This window comes from Fusarium poae, chromosome 1 (assembly GCF_019609905.1).
Source record: "Fusarium poae strain DAOMC 252244 chromosome 1, whole genome shotgun sequence".
Lineage (NCBI taxonomy): Eukaryota > Fungi > Ascomycota > Sordariomycetes > Hypocreales > Nectriaceae > Fusarium > Fusarium poae.
In genome coordinates, this window is record NC_058399.1 from 6,635,213 (window position 1) to 6,654,510 (window position 19,298).

The following is a 19,298-nucleotide window of genomic DNA, read 5'->3' on the forward strand; positions in this document are numbered from 1 at the left end:
ATGTGATATGTGGTACGTTTTCCCATCACATCTCTCCTACAGCTCTTATGCACTTCACAATAAGCGCCTGTGTGACGAGCTGTGATGGGCTCTGCTGTAGTCAGTCGAGTTAACCACCTTTTGGGTGTCAAGTACAGTGTTATGTAGGACTCGTCGCTTCTCATGGATGGTGTCATGCAGAAGAAAGACACCAAACATGCCCCTCACCACCATCTTTCTCTATGGTTAATTGGTCTTTGTCAGCTTGTGCCCACTGCATCTCTTTGGTCTTTCTGCAGGTCCGTCCCATCTCCTATCGGATGAGGAGTCCATAGAGAGAAGCCTTCTGCAGGAATGCTCTCGTGTGTCTGGTGTAGCATCCGCATCATGACACTCTTCCCTTTGCTCATGGGTAACCACTCCACCTGTGCTTCATACTGTTGTACTGTACATTTACCGTGGGGGGTATCTTTTGTCCAAATCTAGATGTGGAGATATGCAGCACATGGGTTTCTCGAATCTTGGAATCTCCTTTTATTTTCGCCGAACATCTATCTGGGTATCCGCGGATCAATTGAATAGTACTGTTATCATCATGAGGTTCCTGGGACAATGATCAGAAAGCCACAGCAACCACGCATTTTGATCCACCCCAAGCGGGTTCCAGGGGGTGAAGCGAAGAGTCCAGAGACGTGGTGCAACTTGGAAAATGCAGGCCTCGTGATGCGATGGCCTGCAAGCTACATTCCCACTATCAACTATCCGTCGTCTCACAAGGGGTCCAAGGGGAGCTTCATTCCAGGGATATCTGCTGCAGCTTGTCGACGAGTCTGCTGAATTGATGAATAGAATCTCACGAGGGAGAAATCTTCGTGGAGCTATCGCTGTGGTCCCTGACAGCCTGCATCGGTTGATCAAGCGAGCTGAGCAAGGTCCAAGGAACAGAAACGTGGAACGAAACCTGAAGCTAAAAAGAGCTCATGAGACGCTCGTCGCTACGGTGATTACATGCAACTTCCTTGAAGCAATTGACCGCACTTGTGATCCGTATTGTCTGTCTACCCGAGCTGTACATAGTATCATGGAACATCACCAGGGCAGGGCATAGTTTGGATCTTGGCTCGTTTTAGTCTCTCCCCTCCAAGCTCTGACAGCTCAAGCCGTCGATCCCCAGAGCTCTACACACCGAGTAATTGATCGACGATCTGTGCTCATGTCTCGTGGTGGGAAAATCACTTGCACGTTATGCTGCCAACGTTTGCAACAAGCATGATGCTGTATTTCAATTCAGATTCTTGACGGATGGCCTCACGACCACCTCAGCCCAACGAGGAGAGGGTAGCCGACCAGTCAGCCCATAGGTGTAAGTGGTCCAATGGAATGATGGGAGGCACTTGTAAAGACCGTTGAAAAATGATATGTCTTTGTTTGCGCTGTGGTTGGATGTATGCACTTTGGTTGTCCAATCTAGGGGGATGCTCCAATACAGCTTTACTTTCAACTAACAGTTCGCCTACCTAAGCACCACTGTATTTTGCTTCACTTTACCTCTGTCGTATCGCTTCGTAGACGATGCTTGTTATCATCGTCATAGTCATCATTTAGTTTGACAATTCAGCCTTACTGAAACTGCCGAAATAGAAACCTCCATTCGCTTTCAGCACCGCCTCGTGTCATTTCAGCTACCAAAGACACATACTTTCGGTGCAATGCTGGATTTAAGGAAAGGCGCCAGTCATCAGCCTCACCGCCTCTGGGCTTCGTCCCGCTCCCTCCCGCTTCCGTTCCCATCCCTCCCGCTGGGCACCTCCAAATAATAGCATACACCTTACTTAGCCTTGGGACGAGTCGGGCTTACTACAGCGGGCAACTTTGGGTATCCAGCTGCGATGGACTGCTCTGCAGTCAGGCCAAGGCTTGCCGTCATGAGACGGGGCTTGATGAACGCCTGAACTGCAATCCAAGAACTGATGATGTTTTTACTGGGCCGATGACTGTAGTTGTCAGGATGTTCCTGGGCTGATTCATACAGCTCAGCAGTTTGATGGAGTTGTTGGACTACTCAATGACAGGTTATCTCCACCCGGACCCTGAATTGACGACAGACCCGAAGAATTGGAAAGCCTTGCTTTGATCATTGTACTGTTCACCATCTAGATTTGCCCCGAGCTCCGACAAAGAAGTGAGTCGGAATTGAAGGGTCTTACTCGCCACACCAGCCACTTTAATTATCGAGGTACTTTGGTATTGGGCTTGGTAGTACTGTAATGCAAGGTACACCATCTCGGTCGGAATCGCCATCTGTGTACTAACTAATTGTTGATTATAAAGGGAAATAGTCTAATCAGGATTAACTCTTTTGAAAGGGATTACTCTAACCCGGTAATTGATCTAAAATCCGAGGCTATATCTGACATTACATCCATGTCAAGATGGTCTACAGTACTGACTGTATCATCACTCACAGCCAGTCATCCTGATTCATTGCCTGCTTCGTCTCAGTGTCGGTCATCCTCGCGCAGCCGAAGGGAACGAGTGATTAGGTACATGCGCCATTACCTGACTCATCTAACCTGATACCTTTAGCTCGGTGAATCTCGCCACTGGGAGGAATGTACCTCCACGTGTCTCGACTCGTAAGATGCGCGTACCAACAGCGACCCGCGCCACAAACCCACTTCCGCAATGGTGAATCAAGCCTGTGGACACCCATCTTCGCGAGCCATTTCAGTGAAGGGCAACAGGGGACCATTCACTAACCTGGTACAAGTGCGGGTTGAAGCAGCTCTGTCCTTGGCTGGGCTCAATCAAAGCCTTCGACGCCCTTCCATTAGTTGCTGTCTCTTGAACCAGGATTCTCCATTCGCTGTGACGCTATTCGCTCAATACGGACGGATACTGAGGAAAAAAACCACCGATCTTTTTTACCAAGCATATCGTTACGGAGTGTCAGTTCAGTTGGATGTACTAGTCAGCTCATGATTAATCGCCGCCGCCGCCGACGACCAAGATGCAAAAACACGAGACGGAAACACGACTAGAAAGGAGGCTGAATAAGGTGAAGGAAGACTTTTCCCACATGAACAATGAATTAAACTCAACTCAACTCGCCACGTTCCTGATTCTTTGCCTTTTACAGAAAGGAACCGGAATCTCCTTATCCAATTGACTCTGATCTGCTTTTGCGTTTTGATAAATCTCGCTCCACCCGTGAGAGTACGTACTTGGATACTTAGTATTTAACCTGCCCGTCGAAGCCTCAGGCAGGTAGAGCCTTGGCAATACTGAAGAGTACTTGGGCTACTTTGCTTTCTAGCACCCAGCCACCTCGTTTCAACCACACGCCTTACGAGTCAAACCATTCAATTTGATCAGTAGTTCGCAGCTACTTGATTCATTCTAGAAAATCAAGATACTCAGAGGCGAATAACGGAATTCATCGGTGAATAAGTGACTCTTTCGAGGTCATACCCAACTCGAGAAGAAAGAGAAGAAAAAAAACTCCACCAAGACCAGACCAGACCAGAACAGCTCCATCGTAAAGAGGGACTCGGACTACCTCACAAGTACATACAGCACCCCTCCAGTGGACCACCTTCTGGACCAACAGCGACCACTAACAGCGGGCAACTCCAGCACCCACGCACCACGCACCACCTACGCACCACCAGACGAGACGGTCCAAGGTACAGGTGGACCGCACCCCCAAAGCCCAAAGGCGACCCTCCAGAGTCGTGGACCCCCTACCTGGCGTCTGATCGTCGACTCTAGCTTGTCCTTTCTATCGACCCTTGTACCGGCGAATCAGTCCCCCTTGTCTACTACCACGCTCTCGCCCGTGACCTCATCTACTCTTGTTCTTCAATACCCCAACGACCGCTGTCTTGTCCCCTTCTCCCGCATTGTTCCTCTGTTCCCCGTGGACGTGAACAACCAAATCAACACCACCAAACTTTTTTAAACTTACTTATTCTCTGTCGTGTCGTCTGTCTCGTGTTCAGCAGCCGGCTGCTCACTTTTTTTGTAAAGACTCTCGCCTCCCACCCCCGGTCTTTCGTTTGATCCGGCATTGCATTGCATTTACTTGCAAAGTACAAATTTCTGCCTGGTTCTACGGTACCCTGCAAATCCGAGCACCCACTCACCTCACCTTGCTCTGGCGACGAGACTCACAAGACACCGCCCCCCCAATAGCAAAAGCCCAGACCACTCAACAACATCAAGTCATACTTACCCGACTTGGTTTTTAATATACATACAATCAACTTCCCAGCCCTGCCTTGCTTGTAGGATACAGCCTTACTACAACTCACTAAAGCCTCGCCCTTCCGACGACCTTCGGATCGATGCAATAGATATCCTCAACGAGCAACATTTATCTATTCTATTCTATTCTATATACTCGACACCTTAATCGGTAGTCGACAATCAACCACACAATATGTCTACACAACCTGATCCTTATAAAATTCTGGGTGTCGCCAAGGATGCTCTATTACCCGAAATCCGATCTGCGCACCGAAAGCTCGTCCTCAAATGTCATCCCGACAAAGTTCAGGACCCAACATTAAAGGCTCAGAAGCAGGACGAGTTCCAGCGGGTCCAAACCGCCTACGAGCTACTGGCCGACGAGAAGGAGCGGAAACGCTACGACGATCAGGCCAGGCTCGCGGAATTGCGAGAGCAAATGCGAGCCAAGACAGCTGCAAGTGCATCAAGTCGCCAGGCAGCAGCAGCCGCAAGCCCCTCGGCAAGTCGACCTACACCTACATCAACCGCATATAAATATGAAATCCACACGCCTGAGCGCAGTTATAAGTCTCCCCGACAGCCTTCACCTGGCCCCAGGGGATACTCTTCATATTCGCGTTCTTACGAGGATGACCACCATCGCGCTGCTGATATCTTTGAGGGAGTACGAACTGTGAGGAGGGAGAAATCCTACCAGGACAAAACTTCAAGACGTGAAGAGAGGGAAAGAGAGGACAGAGAACGAGAGAAGGAGTACGCGCGAAAGATGCGCGAGCGGGAGAAGGAGAAGGAAATTGAGCGTCAACAAAGAAGAAAAGCCGACGAAGCCATTCGACGTGCCGAGAAGGAAGCCAAGGAGGCCGCCAAAGAAGCCCGACGCGCCGAGAAGAAGACTCGCGATAAGTCTCGCAAGCGGGAGACGGAGAGCAAGAAGACAAAACCTTACATCGAGACCTTTGATAGTGAACCCGCCTCAAAGTCCGACAAGAAGAAGTCGAGCAAGAAGCACGACGAGAAACGCGAGCGAGATCGATCAACGCATCGTGAGGAGGTTGTTCCTCCCGCTACCAACTCGATGCCCCCGCCTCCTATTCCTACTCAGTACCAGAACGAATATTTGAGCAAGGCTGATGCTGCGTTGAACTATATCCACGCCTCTCGAAGCAAGGTTCCAGCATCTTTTGCTCGACATGTGCAGCCTCCTGCGCCCACTCCACCTCCTGTGGGCTCGCCTTTTGCTGCTCCTACCGAAGAAGACGACGCTCGGCGAGCAGCCGCTAAGCCTAGACGCAATTCAGCTGGCGAGAAGGTTTACAGCAAGCCTGAGGTCGTTGATGACCCCATTGAGGCTTCTCCTCCCACTGCTCGCCCTCACATGTACAAGTCAGCTACAGCAACCGGTGTGCCTACAGGCTCTCCTCCCCGACGCGACCTTCCCCGGACATCTACCATGCCCGTTGAGGGTGGCCACAGCGGTCGCTACGCGCCAGGCATCGCCAGAGCTCAAACTTTCAGCGGTGCCTATCCCGAGTTGGACCCCCGTGGCCGAGGCCGTACCAGGCACCAGGCCCAAATCCCTGAGAGTGATTCTGAGGACGAGTACGAGCGTCAGCGACGAGAGCGCAAGGCTCATCGCAGTAGCAAGAAGCACGGCCCCGAAGCGCGTGGCGAACATGTGATGCAATACCGAGTTGATGGCGGCCGTACAACGCTCCAGAACTCCTATTCGCGCTCCGCTGAACCCACTGATGCCTACGGATACTACGCTGATCACACTGCTGCCCGCGCCGGTGAGCGTCCTTCCATGCCTGCTCGCGACACTAGCTACTCTGGTGGCTATGGAGGCGTTCAATACTCCAAAGTCAAGACCTCGAATTACAGCGACGTGCAGTTTAGCCAGTACCCCTACCGCGAAGCCTATGCTGCCTAGACAGCCAGGCTAGCCTCCACATACATTGTCTCGCGACATCATTTGACGGCGTTTGAACGCGTGTATTCCAGCACCTGGGTTTCCATTTCCATCTTAGCCTCGGCATTGATATTTCTGTTATTTACCTTGTTTTCATGCTTTAACGACACGAAACATGTCTTACGAAATACGAAATTTACCTCGATCGCAGACAGGCGATTGGGATGCGGGATGATTGGCGCGAAGGGGCAGTGGTTGCTTGTTTTTTCACCACCATTTGATGAGTTTAGCTCTCTGGCATCTGGAAGGGCCTTGAATCGCTGTGGAGAGACAAGTTTGCATGATAGACGTGTTTTCTTGGCTTTGTCACTCTGTGTTCTCGTGACCCCAGAGCCACTCATTGTACGCTGTAGGGAGCGCAGCAATCATGGCATCGGTAAGGATCTTTGGGCGGCTCTATCTGTTTTTCCAGTTTTCTATTTTCCATAACATTATTGGCGTTGGGGATACCACACTCGCTCGGGTTTCTTATCTACTCGGATGACGAGAAGTTATATCAATATCAGATAGAGATAGGAGGCAGGCCTTTGACATGGCCTGGCTTTATTAGAAATGAAAGCTAATTCGCCTCGCACTTTACTTTCCTGTCCAATTGTGATCTGAACTTTACTCTTGTACAGATACCTGCCATATTACTGCTATCCTGATGCTATTCAGTTCCAGCCCTTTCCAAATCAATACGATATCTCGGTGGCGACCTTGACCGCATACAAGCATAAGCTGACGCCAAATCTTCTTGCGCCGCGAATGCTTAACGGATACTGACCGACCAAGCTATAGAGTTGCCCCGGATTGAACGGAAGCCAATCTGATAGGCCACGCCCATAAATTTGACTCGGTTAACGTTGGCATCGTGAAAGTAACCAAGGCCCGCACCCAAACACCACTCAGCTGTGGTCGGTCACCTGTGTACCTACGTAGCACTTGCCGGACCGAGATACAAGCACACGTACATACATTCTGATTTCATTGTGCGTGTGGACATGCCGGGCATTTGCTCGTACGTGTAATCGCTCGGAAACGCAAAGTGTCATCCGCATACGGGACTCTACTGTTTTGCCTCCGCTTCACGGAAGCGTATCTCGTTTGGGACGATGAGACGCGGTGTAGACGTGTAATGGAAGGAATATTGCCTAGATCATCGGAAGCATGAATCTGGGGTATCACGGGGGCACTGTCTAACCGATTTGCTCGGGATTGCTGTCTGGGCTGCCAGTGGAGGTTTGGTGAGGTGGCAAGAGGATACGCCTATCTGATTAGACACGTCAGTTGCGGTATATGAAACGGGGCAGACATCGTGGGGAAGCAATTTACTGTGATGATGTGGATTGTTTTGTGTATGTTGTTTATCCTTGAGGTCGGGTCAGTGCAGAGACAACAACACTGAGGCATCGCGGGTTTTTGCAGAAAGCGACAATGCATTCCTCCCAAGCGAGAGATCTCCATGGAGTCATTAATATCAATACTCCCCCAATGCATGAGGTCAATAGCCGTATTGTCTTTTCGGGATGACGGTGAAGAACCTGGAAGCGGTCCTGGCAATGATGCATTATGCCGCGTCTAAGGGCCAGTAAAGAGATAGCAATTCCATATCGTCAAACATAAACGGATACTGTACATATTTTAAACGGGATCATGCACAAGTAATGCTGTGCCGTGTCCATCATGCCTTTCTTTGGTTTCCTGTGTTTGCTGCAGTGTCCCGTCGGCGCCTGTTTCTCTAGCCACACAATTTTCGATTGCCGTGGTAGTGTCAATGATGGAATCTGTAGAATGGTTGGTATCGTAGTAATTAAGCAAATTTGAAGGAAAGAATGACCATATTACACTCATTCTTTCCCCCAACTTAAATCTTGAATCTTCACGCACTTCCCCAATCGTTGTTTCATACTACACATCCCAACACTGCACTTCTATCAAGTTCCATCGGGACTATGACTTTGCATCTCATGAAAGGAGGTATCTTTCAGCATGATATTGATGTCCCACCGAAGTTACTCTGGCAATTTATCGTCAGGGATAGAGTCGACGACTTGGCTCATTTATCTTCGTTTATTGGAGACGCACATCCTACTTCATGAACATCTTATCAAAGATGACGAAGTAAGTCTATAAGTACAGTACTGTTATGAAGCTGACCAATCTAGTGCTCCTGGAACCCATCGCCAGAATCACTCCTCAGAAGCAGTCTTGAGCCAGTTCACATTCAAGACAAGCGGTGTTCAATCTCGAAGTCTTACCGGCCGACAGGTAAGCATCAGGTACCGATAATCTCATCATTAACATATCGAGTCATTCGTCATGGCATGATGAAATTGTCGCGTGTGGTACTTTTGTACAGGACTACACTAACAACATCAGGGAAGAATGTCCTTTTGATCAAGTGACGTAAACCAGAACCCATCGTCAAACAGAAGCTTGGGAGGATGAGCCTCTCAATATTACCACACCGCGATCAGGTATTTGAGTGACGTATCGTGTCGCGAATCTTGATTATTATACCAGGTGTTGAGGGAATGATTCGACACCTCGTTCTCTATGAAGGTAAATATGAGTCGGACGAGTCTGAAGACACTACCTCTAAATCTGTGGTGGTCCATATGGCCACGGCTGAATGAGACCTCTTGCGAAAATGCATCTAGATGAGACAAACCTGATCGACAGGGTCACGGCTGTGTATATGTTACCTTTTATCGCGTCAACAAGAAACTCAAGCCGAATGTTACTCTGCGCAAGCTACACGACCTTACTATTGCAAGGCGACTCATTCTATCCAGAAGCTAATTGCTGCATATGGATATGACTGCCACCGATTCCACACCCCTGGTCGAATGGTCTCGAGCACATCAGGACAAGAATTCGTCTTTAAGTTAAAAACTATTTTCCGTGTTGTGAAGATGGAGTCCCGAACGACCATATCAACAAGATAGTTGACCACAAGATTGAAACTGTATCAAGGCCTTGAAATAGCGATCCGAGTATCACAGAACCGTCGAATGTACTCAATCACCAACGCGTTGATGCTATACGAGCCCGCGGGTTGATCAGTTTGGCATGGCTACTGCATCTCTTCTGAACGACGATTGCCAAACCCATCAAAGTACTTCAAGACTGGCCTCAGTCTCTCAAACATTGAACAGAAAGATAATGTTGCTATTTTGAGTGAGCTTATCTGTCAACAAGCCAAACATGGCTCAGTCATGACTTGTCTGTATTGTGGGTGGCTATGACATACAGCAAGTGGCAGTGTCTTGTAAGACAGGGCAAGAAATATGTTCTCAAACGGCATTACTGGACAAGATCCGCAACCTCAGCTGTTAGCTTTATGTCCGAGGTCGCAGGGAAAGAAGAAGAAGCGATTCCTTCCCTTTGTCGCCGGTGCTAGCTGATGCTGTATTCTATTTGATGCACCAGACCAGGCAGTCTTTCTCTCCAATTGTCAGAGACCTTGCCACGTTGTTTAAAAAGTTCACATGGAACACGGCTTCTTGCGCCATTCTAGCTCAAGCACACGATGTGTATGATTTCGGTTACAATCTTGTCATCAAGGCATCCCTCGTATTTAACACGGTATTTGGCCAAATAATGAACCACACAACAGCCAAAGACCTCGTGCCAGCACTGGCTATCGATATCTTCCTCAACTTGGACCTCAATCACTGGCGCCATCGAGAGAGGAAAGTCTTCATGAGAAACAATCATGTAATCTCACAGTGTGCGACAGGCAAAGTTCTGAGGATCAATTTCTGGTAAAGCATAGCAGTAGCATCAAATGCGGACCATTCGAAAGTATCCTGACTTTGAAGACGTGTTGAAGTTGGAGGTGTTGGTTCCATCTGTCTCTTCTCCAACAAAGTGCTAGCAAGGACGAAGAAGAAGCGTCACCTCGAGTCGATAACCTCCCTGTTGCACAACAATTTACCGCAACTATGAGGTAAATATCGTCGGGGTAACACATCATTATGTCGCAATCAGACAAATCTTCCTCTCAGTCACCCAGTACGACTCGCCTTGTACATCAACCGAATCAGAAGATTTACATGTCGAAGAGTCAATATCTAGACATGTTGTTCCGGACAGAGATATCAGATCCCTAAGTTCTCTCCACTCCTGCGAAGTCCTAGCTCTCCAATGTCTTGAAGTTTGCTGTGAGGCTTTCCATCTATTGACTTGGTGCGCTCGGGAAGCCCATGGTTACGAGTCAATGCGCATCAGAGATTTTAAGGGTAGGCCTTACAGTATAGAGGAGGAACCTATAGACACCACTCCTTTGACTCCATTGACGGGATATATGAACAGGTCTCGGAGGTTATTATATTGGAGAAAGACAAAATGTGACATGTTCCCGGATGTCATGCAAAATAGAGAGTGACATGGATGCCCTCATATTCTTGGTTGTATATTCTCAAGTCAGCTCTTGGGTGAATGGATGGGACTTCTACGTAGACCACTCTTTACATATCTCTTGTACAATGTTTCGAGGTGCATGGGTAGTCTTACACCCAAATGAAAAGGTTCGTCTATCATCAACCACTTCTTCCACAGTCACATCAGAATATACAACGAATAGACACGACAATAATATTTAACTTGCCCTGTCAGATCATGTTTCTTCTTCAAATGTCGCTTACACTGGAGAAACAAGAACTTCTGCTCCATTCTAGGAGGCCTACCATCATATGACATAACCCCTCAGACGTAGCTGCATAGGCCTCCAAACCCACCAATAGCACTGGATATAATGAATACTACAGATGCAGCTTGACTATTAATATAAATATTCATTTTTACGCTCTATCACCTGTTCTATCTTTCTTTTCTCTTCAATCCCGTTTCACTGCTTGATCAGCACCACTGGGGGCAGACTCAAACTTTTGCCCATATTGTCACTGACACTATGGGGGGAACGATGTGCCTGTCCCCAGTGGTGCTGCAAGAGTGTCACTGGGATTCAATAAATAATTATCCAATTCTTTTCTACCGATAATAATTATACGTCTGGCCATATAGGACTGGGCCACCCAAGAATGGAGCGTCAGAGAGAGGGCTGCAGCCTCTTCTTGTCGAATGTCATGTTTGATCCCAACATTGACATTTCAAGCGCTTCATGGAACGACTTATCACTGAGCCCTGCGGATGACGCATTATTTGCCGACGCATACCTAGGTATAGATGAAGGCGCATTTAGCATGTGCACATTCCCTACCGATCTAAGCACTTTCAATCTCGACAGGACACTTATTGATGAGAACTACTTAACCGATATATCACTTACAAGCTGGGACTTTCTTACGATGCAGCCACTACTTACTACAAATCCTTCCATCGCAACCTTGGCCAGTCCAGACAATGGAGAGCCATCGGAATGTATCGAGACTCAAACATCCTCCCCAAGACCAACAACTCAAGCCTCACTGGGCATGTTGAGCCCGCGTGAGATGCTACCAACGCAGAATGTCCCTGAACGACCCGCGGTTGTACCAAACACTCCGAGTGGAAGGACAAAGATGAAGCCCGGTACACGGCCGTGTGATTTAAGGTCGGTTACCACAGTTCTTTATTTCGAATGTTATCTTCTGACAGGCATCACAGAAGACAGAAGCGAAAAGACGACAAGCCAGAGAAGTGTCGCATCTGCGAGAAAGGCCATCAATGGAGGCGTGATCTGGAAAGGCACTACTGCACTCAACATCCGGATGAAGCTACAAAGATGGGACTTAGTATGTCTAGACCTGTGTGCAGACACTGCGGTCAAGATTTTGCGAGGCGCGATCATTTGACGCGGCACTTAAGGAGGAAGCATGGCGGTTAAGGGGTAATTTGTATATAAGCTCAGGCCAGTTCCACGGAGACGGATTGCTCATGGCGTTTCTTGTTGTCTTCCAGTTTTTTATCCGTTTGCTCGTTTCCAACTAGATGGTCCCACAACGGACGTGTTAATGAAGCAAGACGTTGTAGCATAGGAGCGTATGATAAAGGGATCGCCTATTGTATCCATTAAAGTTATTTTGACAAGGAAAAAGACGACGCCCTTAGCGCTCATGCGCTCCATAAGCAGGAGTTCATCATTGTCTATAAACAAAAAAGAAGCCTAAATATCCAACACCAACAGCAAAAGAGAAACTCCGGTACAGGGAATCGAACCCTGGGCTCCGCGGTACTGATCTCTCAGGTTATGAGAGCGCGAAATGTTAGCCACTACACCATACCGGATGACCTGATTGGTGATTTGATACAGGTGGTAGGCACAAACGGACATGATGTTATCTTCAATTTGAGAGGGAGACCTACACATAGAGACCTTGTCATTAACGTCCTTTACAATGAATTCATTCTCTCATGTAGATAGTAACACATGTTTTAATTTAAGATTTCTTACCTTCTTTCAGCCTCAGCTAGTAAATTATATTATATAACTCAGTTGGTAATAACTAGAAGTAAGGGTTAACGACAAGTCAGGAGGTAAGAAATAGTATACATATATCGTGAAATTCAATATACTATCAGATTACTAACTGACTTACAATATGCAGATAGGCATACAATTCAGGCCACTTCGTATAGATCTCATAATGGGTTAATCACTGTCAATCAGTAGCAGTGACAAAGATTCAGTTACCGGGCAACATCGCGCATTTTAGTGTAAACAGACTACGCCAGGCATTTCATTACAGTGTTTACACTTCATTGCTTCTCTTACCTAAACGCTTCAGTGTTGGCTCTCCTTTAATCTTACTCGTCTGCTCGATTCCAGCTAAAAATCTGTTCTCATTGTTGGTATCTACCCCTCTTTTGTGCCCTCAATTCTCAATTTTGAGAAGTAGTCATTGTGAGCCACCCAACTTGAGCTTCACTCTTTCAGCTCTCCATCTATCGGAGTTAAACGGTATTCGCTATAACATCTTTATTTGAACAAAAACTATTCTTTTCCTTTCGAAGCTTCATTGAAAGGTATTTACTCATTGAAAGCCTCTTTTCGGCACATACTGACCGAAATGCAGACTTCCAAGGCGCTCAGATCACGCGCACTCGAACCACATTGCTACTTCTTCACTGCATTCATGATGGAGCCTATGGAGGATACTTATGATCTGCCCGAGGGCTACACTTCCCTCGACTGCCCAAACTCTCCCGAGAACAAAACTCTCACTTGCCCCTATGTAGGCTGCGACGGCTTCGTGTTCGCCTCTGCCGATGAGTGCTAGAAGCACGAGTACAACTGGCACAAAGGTCCCTACATTTGCGGCGAGTGTGGCCACAGCTTCGCAGCTGCCTCTGCCCTCGGCAGACATGGACGTGGGAGCGGTCATCAAGTCGAGTGGGAATGTCGCGACGACGAGTGTGAGAAGTTCGGGGAGAAGTTTGCTACCAGTGCTCTTTATCTCGAGCATCTTCGGGACTCGTCGGGTCACCGATGTGATGAGGAAAGCGATGAGGCTAAGAATACCGCGTCCGTCTTTTCGCCTTCGTCAAACTCCGCTGCCCAAGATACTGAAGACGACATCTTTGGTCCGTCTGCTCAAACTACTGCTTCTGTCGGAAACATCTGCAACGTGCCCTGCTGCCATCATTACGGTGCGGATTATAGGTGCAAGTCCGAGTACAGCCGCCATGAAGCCACTGGCGCCCACCAAATTGCGAGCAGACTGAACCAGGTTCTTCTAGCCAACATTCCTGCTGACGGGGTTAAAGCTGAGCAGGAAGCCATCCGGGCCTTGCGATGCAACTGGTCTGACTGTTTGCTGTTCGGAAAGACTTTCAAGAATGCCAGGGTCTTTTACCGCCACCTCCAGGAAGAGGATCATCGCAACGGGTGGGATATCAAATTCCAGGAAGAGAGCTTTGAGTACAACAGCGACAACGAGCCGTTGCCTGGGATGGCCTTCTATGTCGACGGCCGAAAGGGCATGTGCATCAATGACAAATGCCCCCGGTTTGGTCAGAAGTTTGACTCGTTTACGGCAATGAAGCAGCACAGCAGATCTTTTGGCCATGCCCTGACCGAAGAAGACCTAGCCTCCACAGACGCCGAAGAGTCTGGCGATGAGATTTGGAAGACGAGCGATGTCCACGGCATGGAAGTTACTGATGACGAAAGCCTCTGGAAGTGTGTCAAACAAGGATGCAAGGGCTACCAGAAGATCATGAGCAACATGGCCAATGTCAGGATGCACTACAATTCAGCTGCGCACATCAACGCGGCGGATGAAGTCAGTTCTTCTGATGATTCCCATGAGGAGCTGGATGGAATGGAGTTTTCCAAAGACAGTGGCTGGCTTTGCATTAGACCGGGTTGCAAAAAACTCGGGACTACTTATCGCATTCTCTACAACGCGAAGCGACACTTTTGCAGCGAAATCCATGCCATGGCTGAAGAGGAGAGCTCTAATGATGAATCCGAAGAAGTACTTGATGGTTTGGCGTACTCGGAGGAACTGGCTGCTTGGATCTGTACAAAGATTGCCTGTAAGCGTCATGGCCATCGCTTTACTCATGTCGGCTTCGCCCGCCAGCACGCTCGATGCACTACTCACTTGAAGGCTAGTGAAATCACCACCACCCCGCGTCGTGCTAAGCACTCTTCAATCAACTCTCTCCTCACACCTATCGAGATGGATGGCTCGACAGCTCAAGTGACCCCCGGAAGCCCCTCTGCTGGTCGAGGCCTTAACCTCGTGCAACATCCAGCCGGTACTTCTGTGAACAGTCCTGCCACTCGTATCCCAGGAAGGATTCGAATTCGACGGCAATCTGGTGCTAACTCGCGCAACGAAAATCGTATCATGAAGCTCGAGAAGGAAAACCAGCAGTTGAAGGAGCGCGTTACGAAGCTGGAAGGAGAAGTGTTTGGACCGAAGAGTCCGGGTGTTGCTCAATCAAATCTGCTTGCTCCGCCTGCTATTCAGGTATCTACCGCCTCTTCTTCATCCTTGTCTTCGCCCGCTTCGTCTAGACAGATGGAGAATTTGGCCCAGTATGTGCAAGACGAGTTTCGCCTTGACGTGCCTATGGAAATGGATGAGTCTGATGATATGTGGGATCCGGCCAAGTATTGAAAGACGATGTACGGAGATTTGGAAGGGACTGCTAATCGGTACTGTATGAAAGGATCACGACTATATTTATCCACACTTTGCTTGTAGATAGCAGCTGCGCCGGTGTCTAGATAATGAAAAATATCAGAGTATCAACAAATATCCTCCGAATCACCACATAAATCCATCTTCAGTATCTCGGAAGATGCTGTCGGAGTTTTCATGTTGGGTAGCTTGTTCCCCATCAAGGCACTCCCAAGACTTGGAAAGAGAACCACTAATGGCTTCATCTCCAACGCCGAATCGCTGCCGAAACATCTGTCCTCCATGGTCCTCTTCGGGAGACTCAAGAGCCGAGCCATTTTCATCTTGTTGGGAGCCAGAACCTGCAACTTCATCCTCCGGACCATCGACGATTATCTCCTCTCCTTCTCCGAAGAGTTCTCCCGTACATATTATGCGACTTCCTTCGATCTCGACGTCAAATATCTCATCAATGTTGAATAACTCTTCATATAGCTCTCCGTCAACACAAAGCTCCATCTCTGGTAGGTCTTCGACGTCATCTTCATCGGATGCTTCGTAGATCTCGAGATCAACATCCGCATGTTGAGACGGAACACCTACGACTCGGGCGCCATGGAAGATGTTCAGCTCTTCACTGTCTGAATCGGGATAGTGCGGTTCGGGATCAAACATGTTATCGGCCGAGAACGTGTCGTCAAAGTCGTCGATATCATCAGGACCGATGTCGGGTTCAGACTCGCTATCGATATCACTATCGTTGCCAGGGTCGGAGAAGCAGAAAGAATCAAGGCTCAAGGAGGTGGAATCATCAGACAACACAAGGGTCGTGCTTTGGGATAGCGATCCTGCTCCAGTATCGGATGCCTGCTCAGCCTCAAAATCGCTGGAAAATAAGGTACAATCTTCGTCATCATCTGGAGTATGCTGCTCATCCTCGTCCTTTTGATGCAGATATCGGATCGCATCCTCTGCTGCTGCACCCTAGACAGGCAACAGATTCAAGCCGATATAAATATCCTCCAGTGGGATACCCTGAACACTGGCCTCATACAGCATCACGCCTGTCTTCCAGATGATGTCCTCACGCACCAATTTTCCGACTTGTTGAGCTTCATCTCTTGTGACGAGGCTAGACTGAATGATGTCGTGCAGAGATTCTGCAGCAGGATCCCAAGTGCGTCCACACCAAGTCAAAAGACAATCATCGCCGACAGCAAGATCATCAAGATCGACACCGCTCGCCTTGGCTTCTTCAAGGCGCTGGTTTGAGTTATAGAAGTAGCAGTTCTTGAAGTCAGTGGCCATGAGGTTAAGAGGGAGACTATTGAGACATCTTTCACTAAACTCTTTGACACTGGCGGTGAGATCAATTCCATCTATCTTCATGTTAGGGATAGGATAAAGGAGGACATAATCGTCTATTAACTTACCGAGAGTATCAGATGAAAGGGTACAAGAAGAAATCCCAGGTTCATCGCTATCAGAGTCGATGACAATGATATCCTGAAGACCCGAGCGAGCGTCGTCCGAAGGCCCTGTCTCAACTGTTTCGTCGGTGCGAGGCATTCCATCCAGGGTAGGGTTTTTGTGGCTCATTTTGATGATTGGTAGGCATCGAAGGGGAAGATTGATAATGGAAGAGGTAAGATGAAAACCAAATAGCTAGTTGAGTTGTCGAGTTGAAATAGGAAGAAGAAGCGGGGAAGAAATTTTGAAAGAGGTGAATCACTGCCTCTCAAATGGGTACCGGCAGATTGATGCGACACGTGTCGGACGACATTTTGTCTAGGTACCTACTAAGGTAGGCATTCGATGTTAATCAGTAACTTATGGTGTCCAGCAAACCCTATAACCAAGGATGTTTGTCACTATCGGTTTGTCCCCGTTTGTCAGGTTGGCAGGATCACCAGATATGCCTTGATCATCATCAAATCACTCTTTCTAGAAACATCATAGTTTGAATCAAGAGTAACTTACAATGATTCATCTTATGGCCTCTCAAGGGATAAAACAGCCCCCTTAACAGCCATATGTAAACGGCGCGAGGAGGGAACCCATTCGGAACAACAACGACCACATTTAAACAAACGACCCAATTTGAGACCTCATAGGTGAATAGCTCAGGTTTGCTTACATATGCTTGATGTTAATAACCTCAACTTTGACAGCTCAAAGTGATATACGGGGCGCATATTGGGTAACAGAAGAGATGGTCTCTAAACTCTAGGGAGCAAAGAAAAACATCCTAAAAAGCCTGATATAAACAGCATAAACTGGCCTACTAATATAGCCTCTTATGTTCCCAGCGGCCAGTTGTTCTGATACTGAGGGGGGCATATAGTCACAGTTCAAAATGTCTCCCTGGAAGAAAGGTTAGCAACGCACTCCGAGCAAGCGGTAATAGGCTTGTTAACGCCCTCTTTAAAACGCAAAATTACAACAAACCACATTTTCATCGACATCAAACATAGTTTCTTAGTTGCTCGATGTCTCCAAACCTTGTTCGGATTTCGATTTCAAGCTCTCTTGGTTCTCGCCGTATTCTGCAGAAACAAGTATCTACCTATCTATACTTCGCATTCAAGTCAGATATGTACATCGTGATTTGGTTCCGCAACTTTCTCATCTCAGCCCTTTGGGCCATAGCCATAAGCATTGGCAGAATCTTTGGTTGCGAGAGGGCCCTCAAAAAGCAACTCTACGTGGCTGGCTCTCGTTTTGGCATATCTTCTTGGGCCACCACCAATACGAAACCCGCAACGACCACAGAGAGAATCTTGGAATGGATGGAAAATGTTACCCCTGGTAGGTCTGTCAATAGCTACGAGCACATCGCCTTGACTAACTGATCAGGACCACCCGAAAAGCCACCTAAAAGACCGAAGCGCAAGGCCACCTCCAAGAAGAACAAGACCAAAAAGCCCAAGAGACGAGCTTAAGTTAACACATCTATCGAGTCAGAACAAAGGCAGCACTGGGGCTCTCTAATATGGCATCACCACCTCAAGATGCCGCTTGGGTGTATACATTAGTCCAAAAGCGGGCTGTGCCATCTGATACATATACAAAATCGACCATACTCCTTCGTCAAGCACCAAGATTAATTCGCAAGGAGACCAGGACATATGGTTAACAACATCGACACCATATACGACCGGTAATTATAACCGAACAGGCCAAGATCGAAAACAGATCGTCATATTCATTATTATCGGGAGTGTCTGGAGATTGTTTCCCTCAATATGCGCCTTTGCGACTCTAATGTGGAGTGGTACACCAGGATAGTACTCCTTAAATCCTGCTAATGTTTAATACTAGCTTGCTCAAGTGCTTGTGCCACATAAATATCTTTCAACACGACGTTTCCTCTCTGTCGCTACCATGGGCGGGTTATTCAATAATCGTTTCGCTGGGTAGCTTTGGCGCTTGTCGTGAATCCGTCCGTCCGTTCGGTCGTTTTTGTCTATCCTTTTTCGCCATCACGCATCCCTCACTGGATATCAGTCATCTCGGCCTCTTCGGTCTTCTCCTCGGTTTGAACCTCGGGAGCATCTGCAGCAAATCAGTACTTCATCACCCAAAGATCTCAACTTCTGTACAAACTCACCCTTCATCTCTGCTTCTCCCTCAGCCTCCATCTTTCGCTTTAAAGCATGCGCCATTGCCTTCTCGACCTTGCGCGCCTTCTTGGCACTCATCTTTGCTCTGGGTCCGCTTGTAGGCATAAGGCCCTTTCGCGCACCTCGTGTTGTGTCGGCCTTTGCGACCTTGTCCTTGGGAGCTTCGGACTTCTTGCGTCGGTCCTTTCGAGCCTTTGAGGCGCGGGCCGCAAGACGGTTCTTGGAGGGGCCGTTGGGGTTTCCGACTGAAGGCATTGTGATGGAATGTGGTTTTTGGTTGTTGTGTTGGAGATTTTGCGATCACAGCTCGGCCTGGCTCTAAACTTTTTTTTACTCTGGGGTCTAAAATCTCGGTGAACTCTCGGTGAGGAACTGCGCTAAGTTGTGCCCCGCTGTGGGGAGCGGCTGTCTTGCATG

The 19,298-nt window shown here is 48.1% G+C and overlaps 6 protein-coding genes across 6 annotated transcripts; 4 read left to right on the forward strand and 2 right to left on the reverse strand.

The window, feature by feature from the left end:
* Positions 1-4,420: 4,420 nt before the first annotated feature.
* Positions 4,421-6,160, forward strand: FPOAC1_002136 (uncharacterized protein; the record flags this gene model as incomplete). The annotated part of the gene is made up of 1 exon (XM_044846721.1): positions 4,421-6,160. The coding sequence occupies one exon, from the start codon at positions 4,421-4,423 to the stop codon at positions 6,158-6,160; it is 1,740 nt and encodes a 579-aa protein (XP_044712637.1).
* Positions 6,161-8,294: 2,134 nt separating this feature from the next.
* Positions 8,295-9,952, forward strand: FPOAC1_002137 (uncharacterized protein; the record flags this gene model as incomplete). The annotated part of the gene is made up of 3 exons (XM_044846722.1): positions 8,295-8,302; positions 8,347-8,449; positions 9,614-9,952. The coding sequence occupies 3 exons, from the start codon at positions 8,295-8,297 to the stop codon at positions 9,950-9,952; spliced, it is 450 nt and encodes a 149-aa protein (XP_044712638.1).
* Positions 9,953-11,226: 1,274 nt separating this feature from the next.
* Positions 11,227-15,255, forward strand: FPOAC1_002138 (uncharacterized protein; the record flags this gene model as incomplete). Its single annotated transcript, XM_044846723.1, has 5 exons — positions 11,227-11,738; positions 11,792-11,919; positions 12,334-12,440; positions 13,201-13,359; positions 13,405-15,255. The coding sequence occupies 5 exons, from the start codon at positions 11,227-11,229 to the stop codon at positions 15,253-15,255; spliced, it is 2,757 nt and encodes a 918-aa protein (XP_044712639.1).
* A 150-nt stretch (positions 15,256-15,405) lies between these two features.
* FPOAC1_002139 (uncharacterized protein) lies at positions 15,406-16,857 on the reverse strand (the record flags this gene model as incomplete). Its single annotated transcript, XM_044846724.1, has 3 exons — positions 15,406-16,242; positions 16,300-16,637; positions 16,692-16,857. 3 exons carry the CDS (start codon positions 16,855-16,857, stop codon positions 15,406-15,408), a joined length of 1,341 nt encoding a protein of 446 aa, XP_044712640.1.
* Positions 16,858-17,852: 995 nt separating this feature from the next.
* FPOAC1_002140 (uncharacterized protein) lies at positions 17,853-18,200 on the forward strand (the record flags this gene model as incomplete). The annotated part of the gene is made up of 2 exons (XM_044846725.1): positions 17,853-18,066; positions 18,115-18,200. 2 exons carry the CDS (start codon positions 17,853-17,855, stop codon positions 18,198-18,200), a joined length of 300 nt encoding a protein of 99 aa, XP_044712641.1.
* A 551-nt stretch (positions 18,201-18,751) lies between these two features.
* Positions 18,752-19,136, reverse strand: FPOAC1_002141 (uncharacterized protein; the record flags this gene model as incomplete). The annotated part of the gene is made up of 2 exons (XM_044846726.1): positions 18,752-18,813; positions 18,869-19,136. The coding sequence occupies 2 exons, from the start codon at positions 19,134-19,136 to the stop codon at positions 18,752-18,754; spliced, it is 330 nt and encodes a 109-aa protein (XP_044712642.1).
* Between the last annotated feature and the right edge of the window lie 162 nt (positions 19,137-19,298).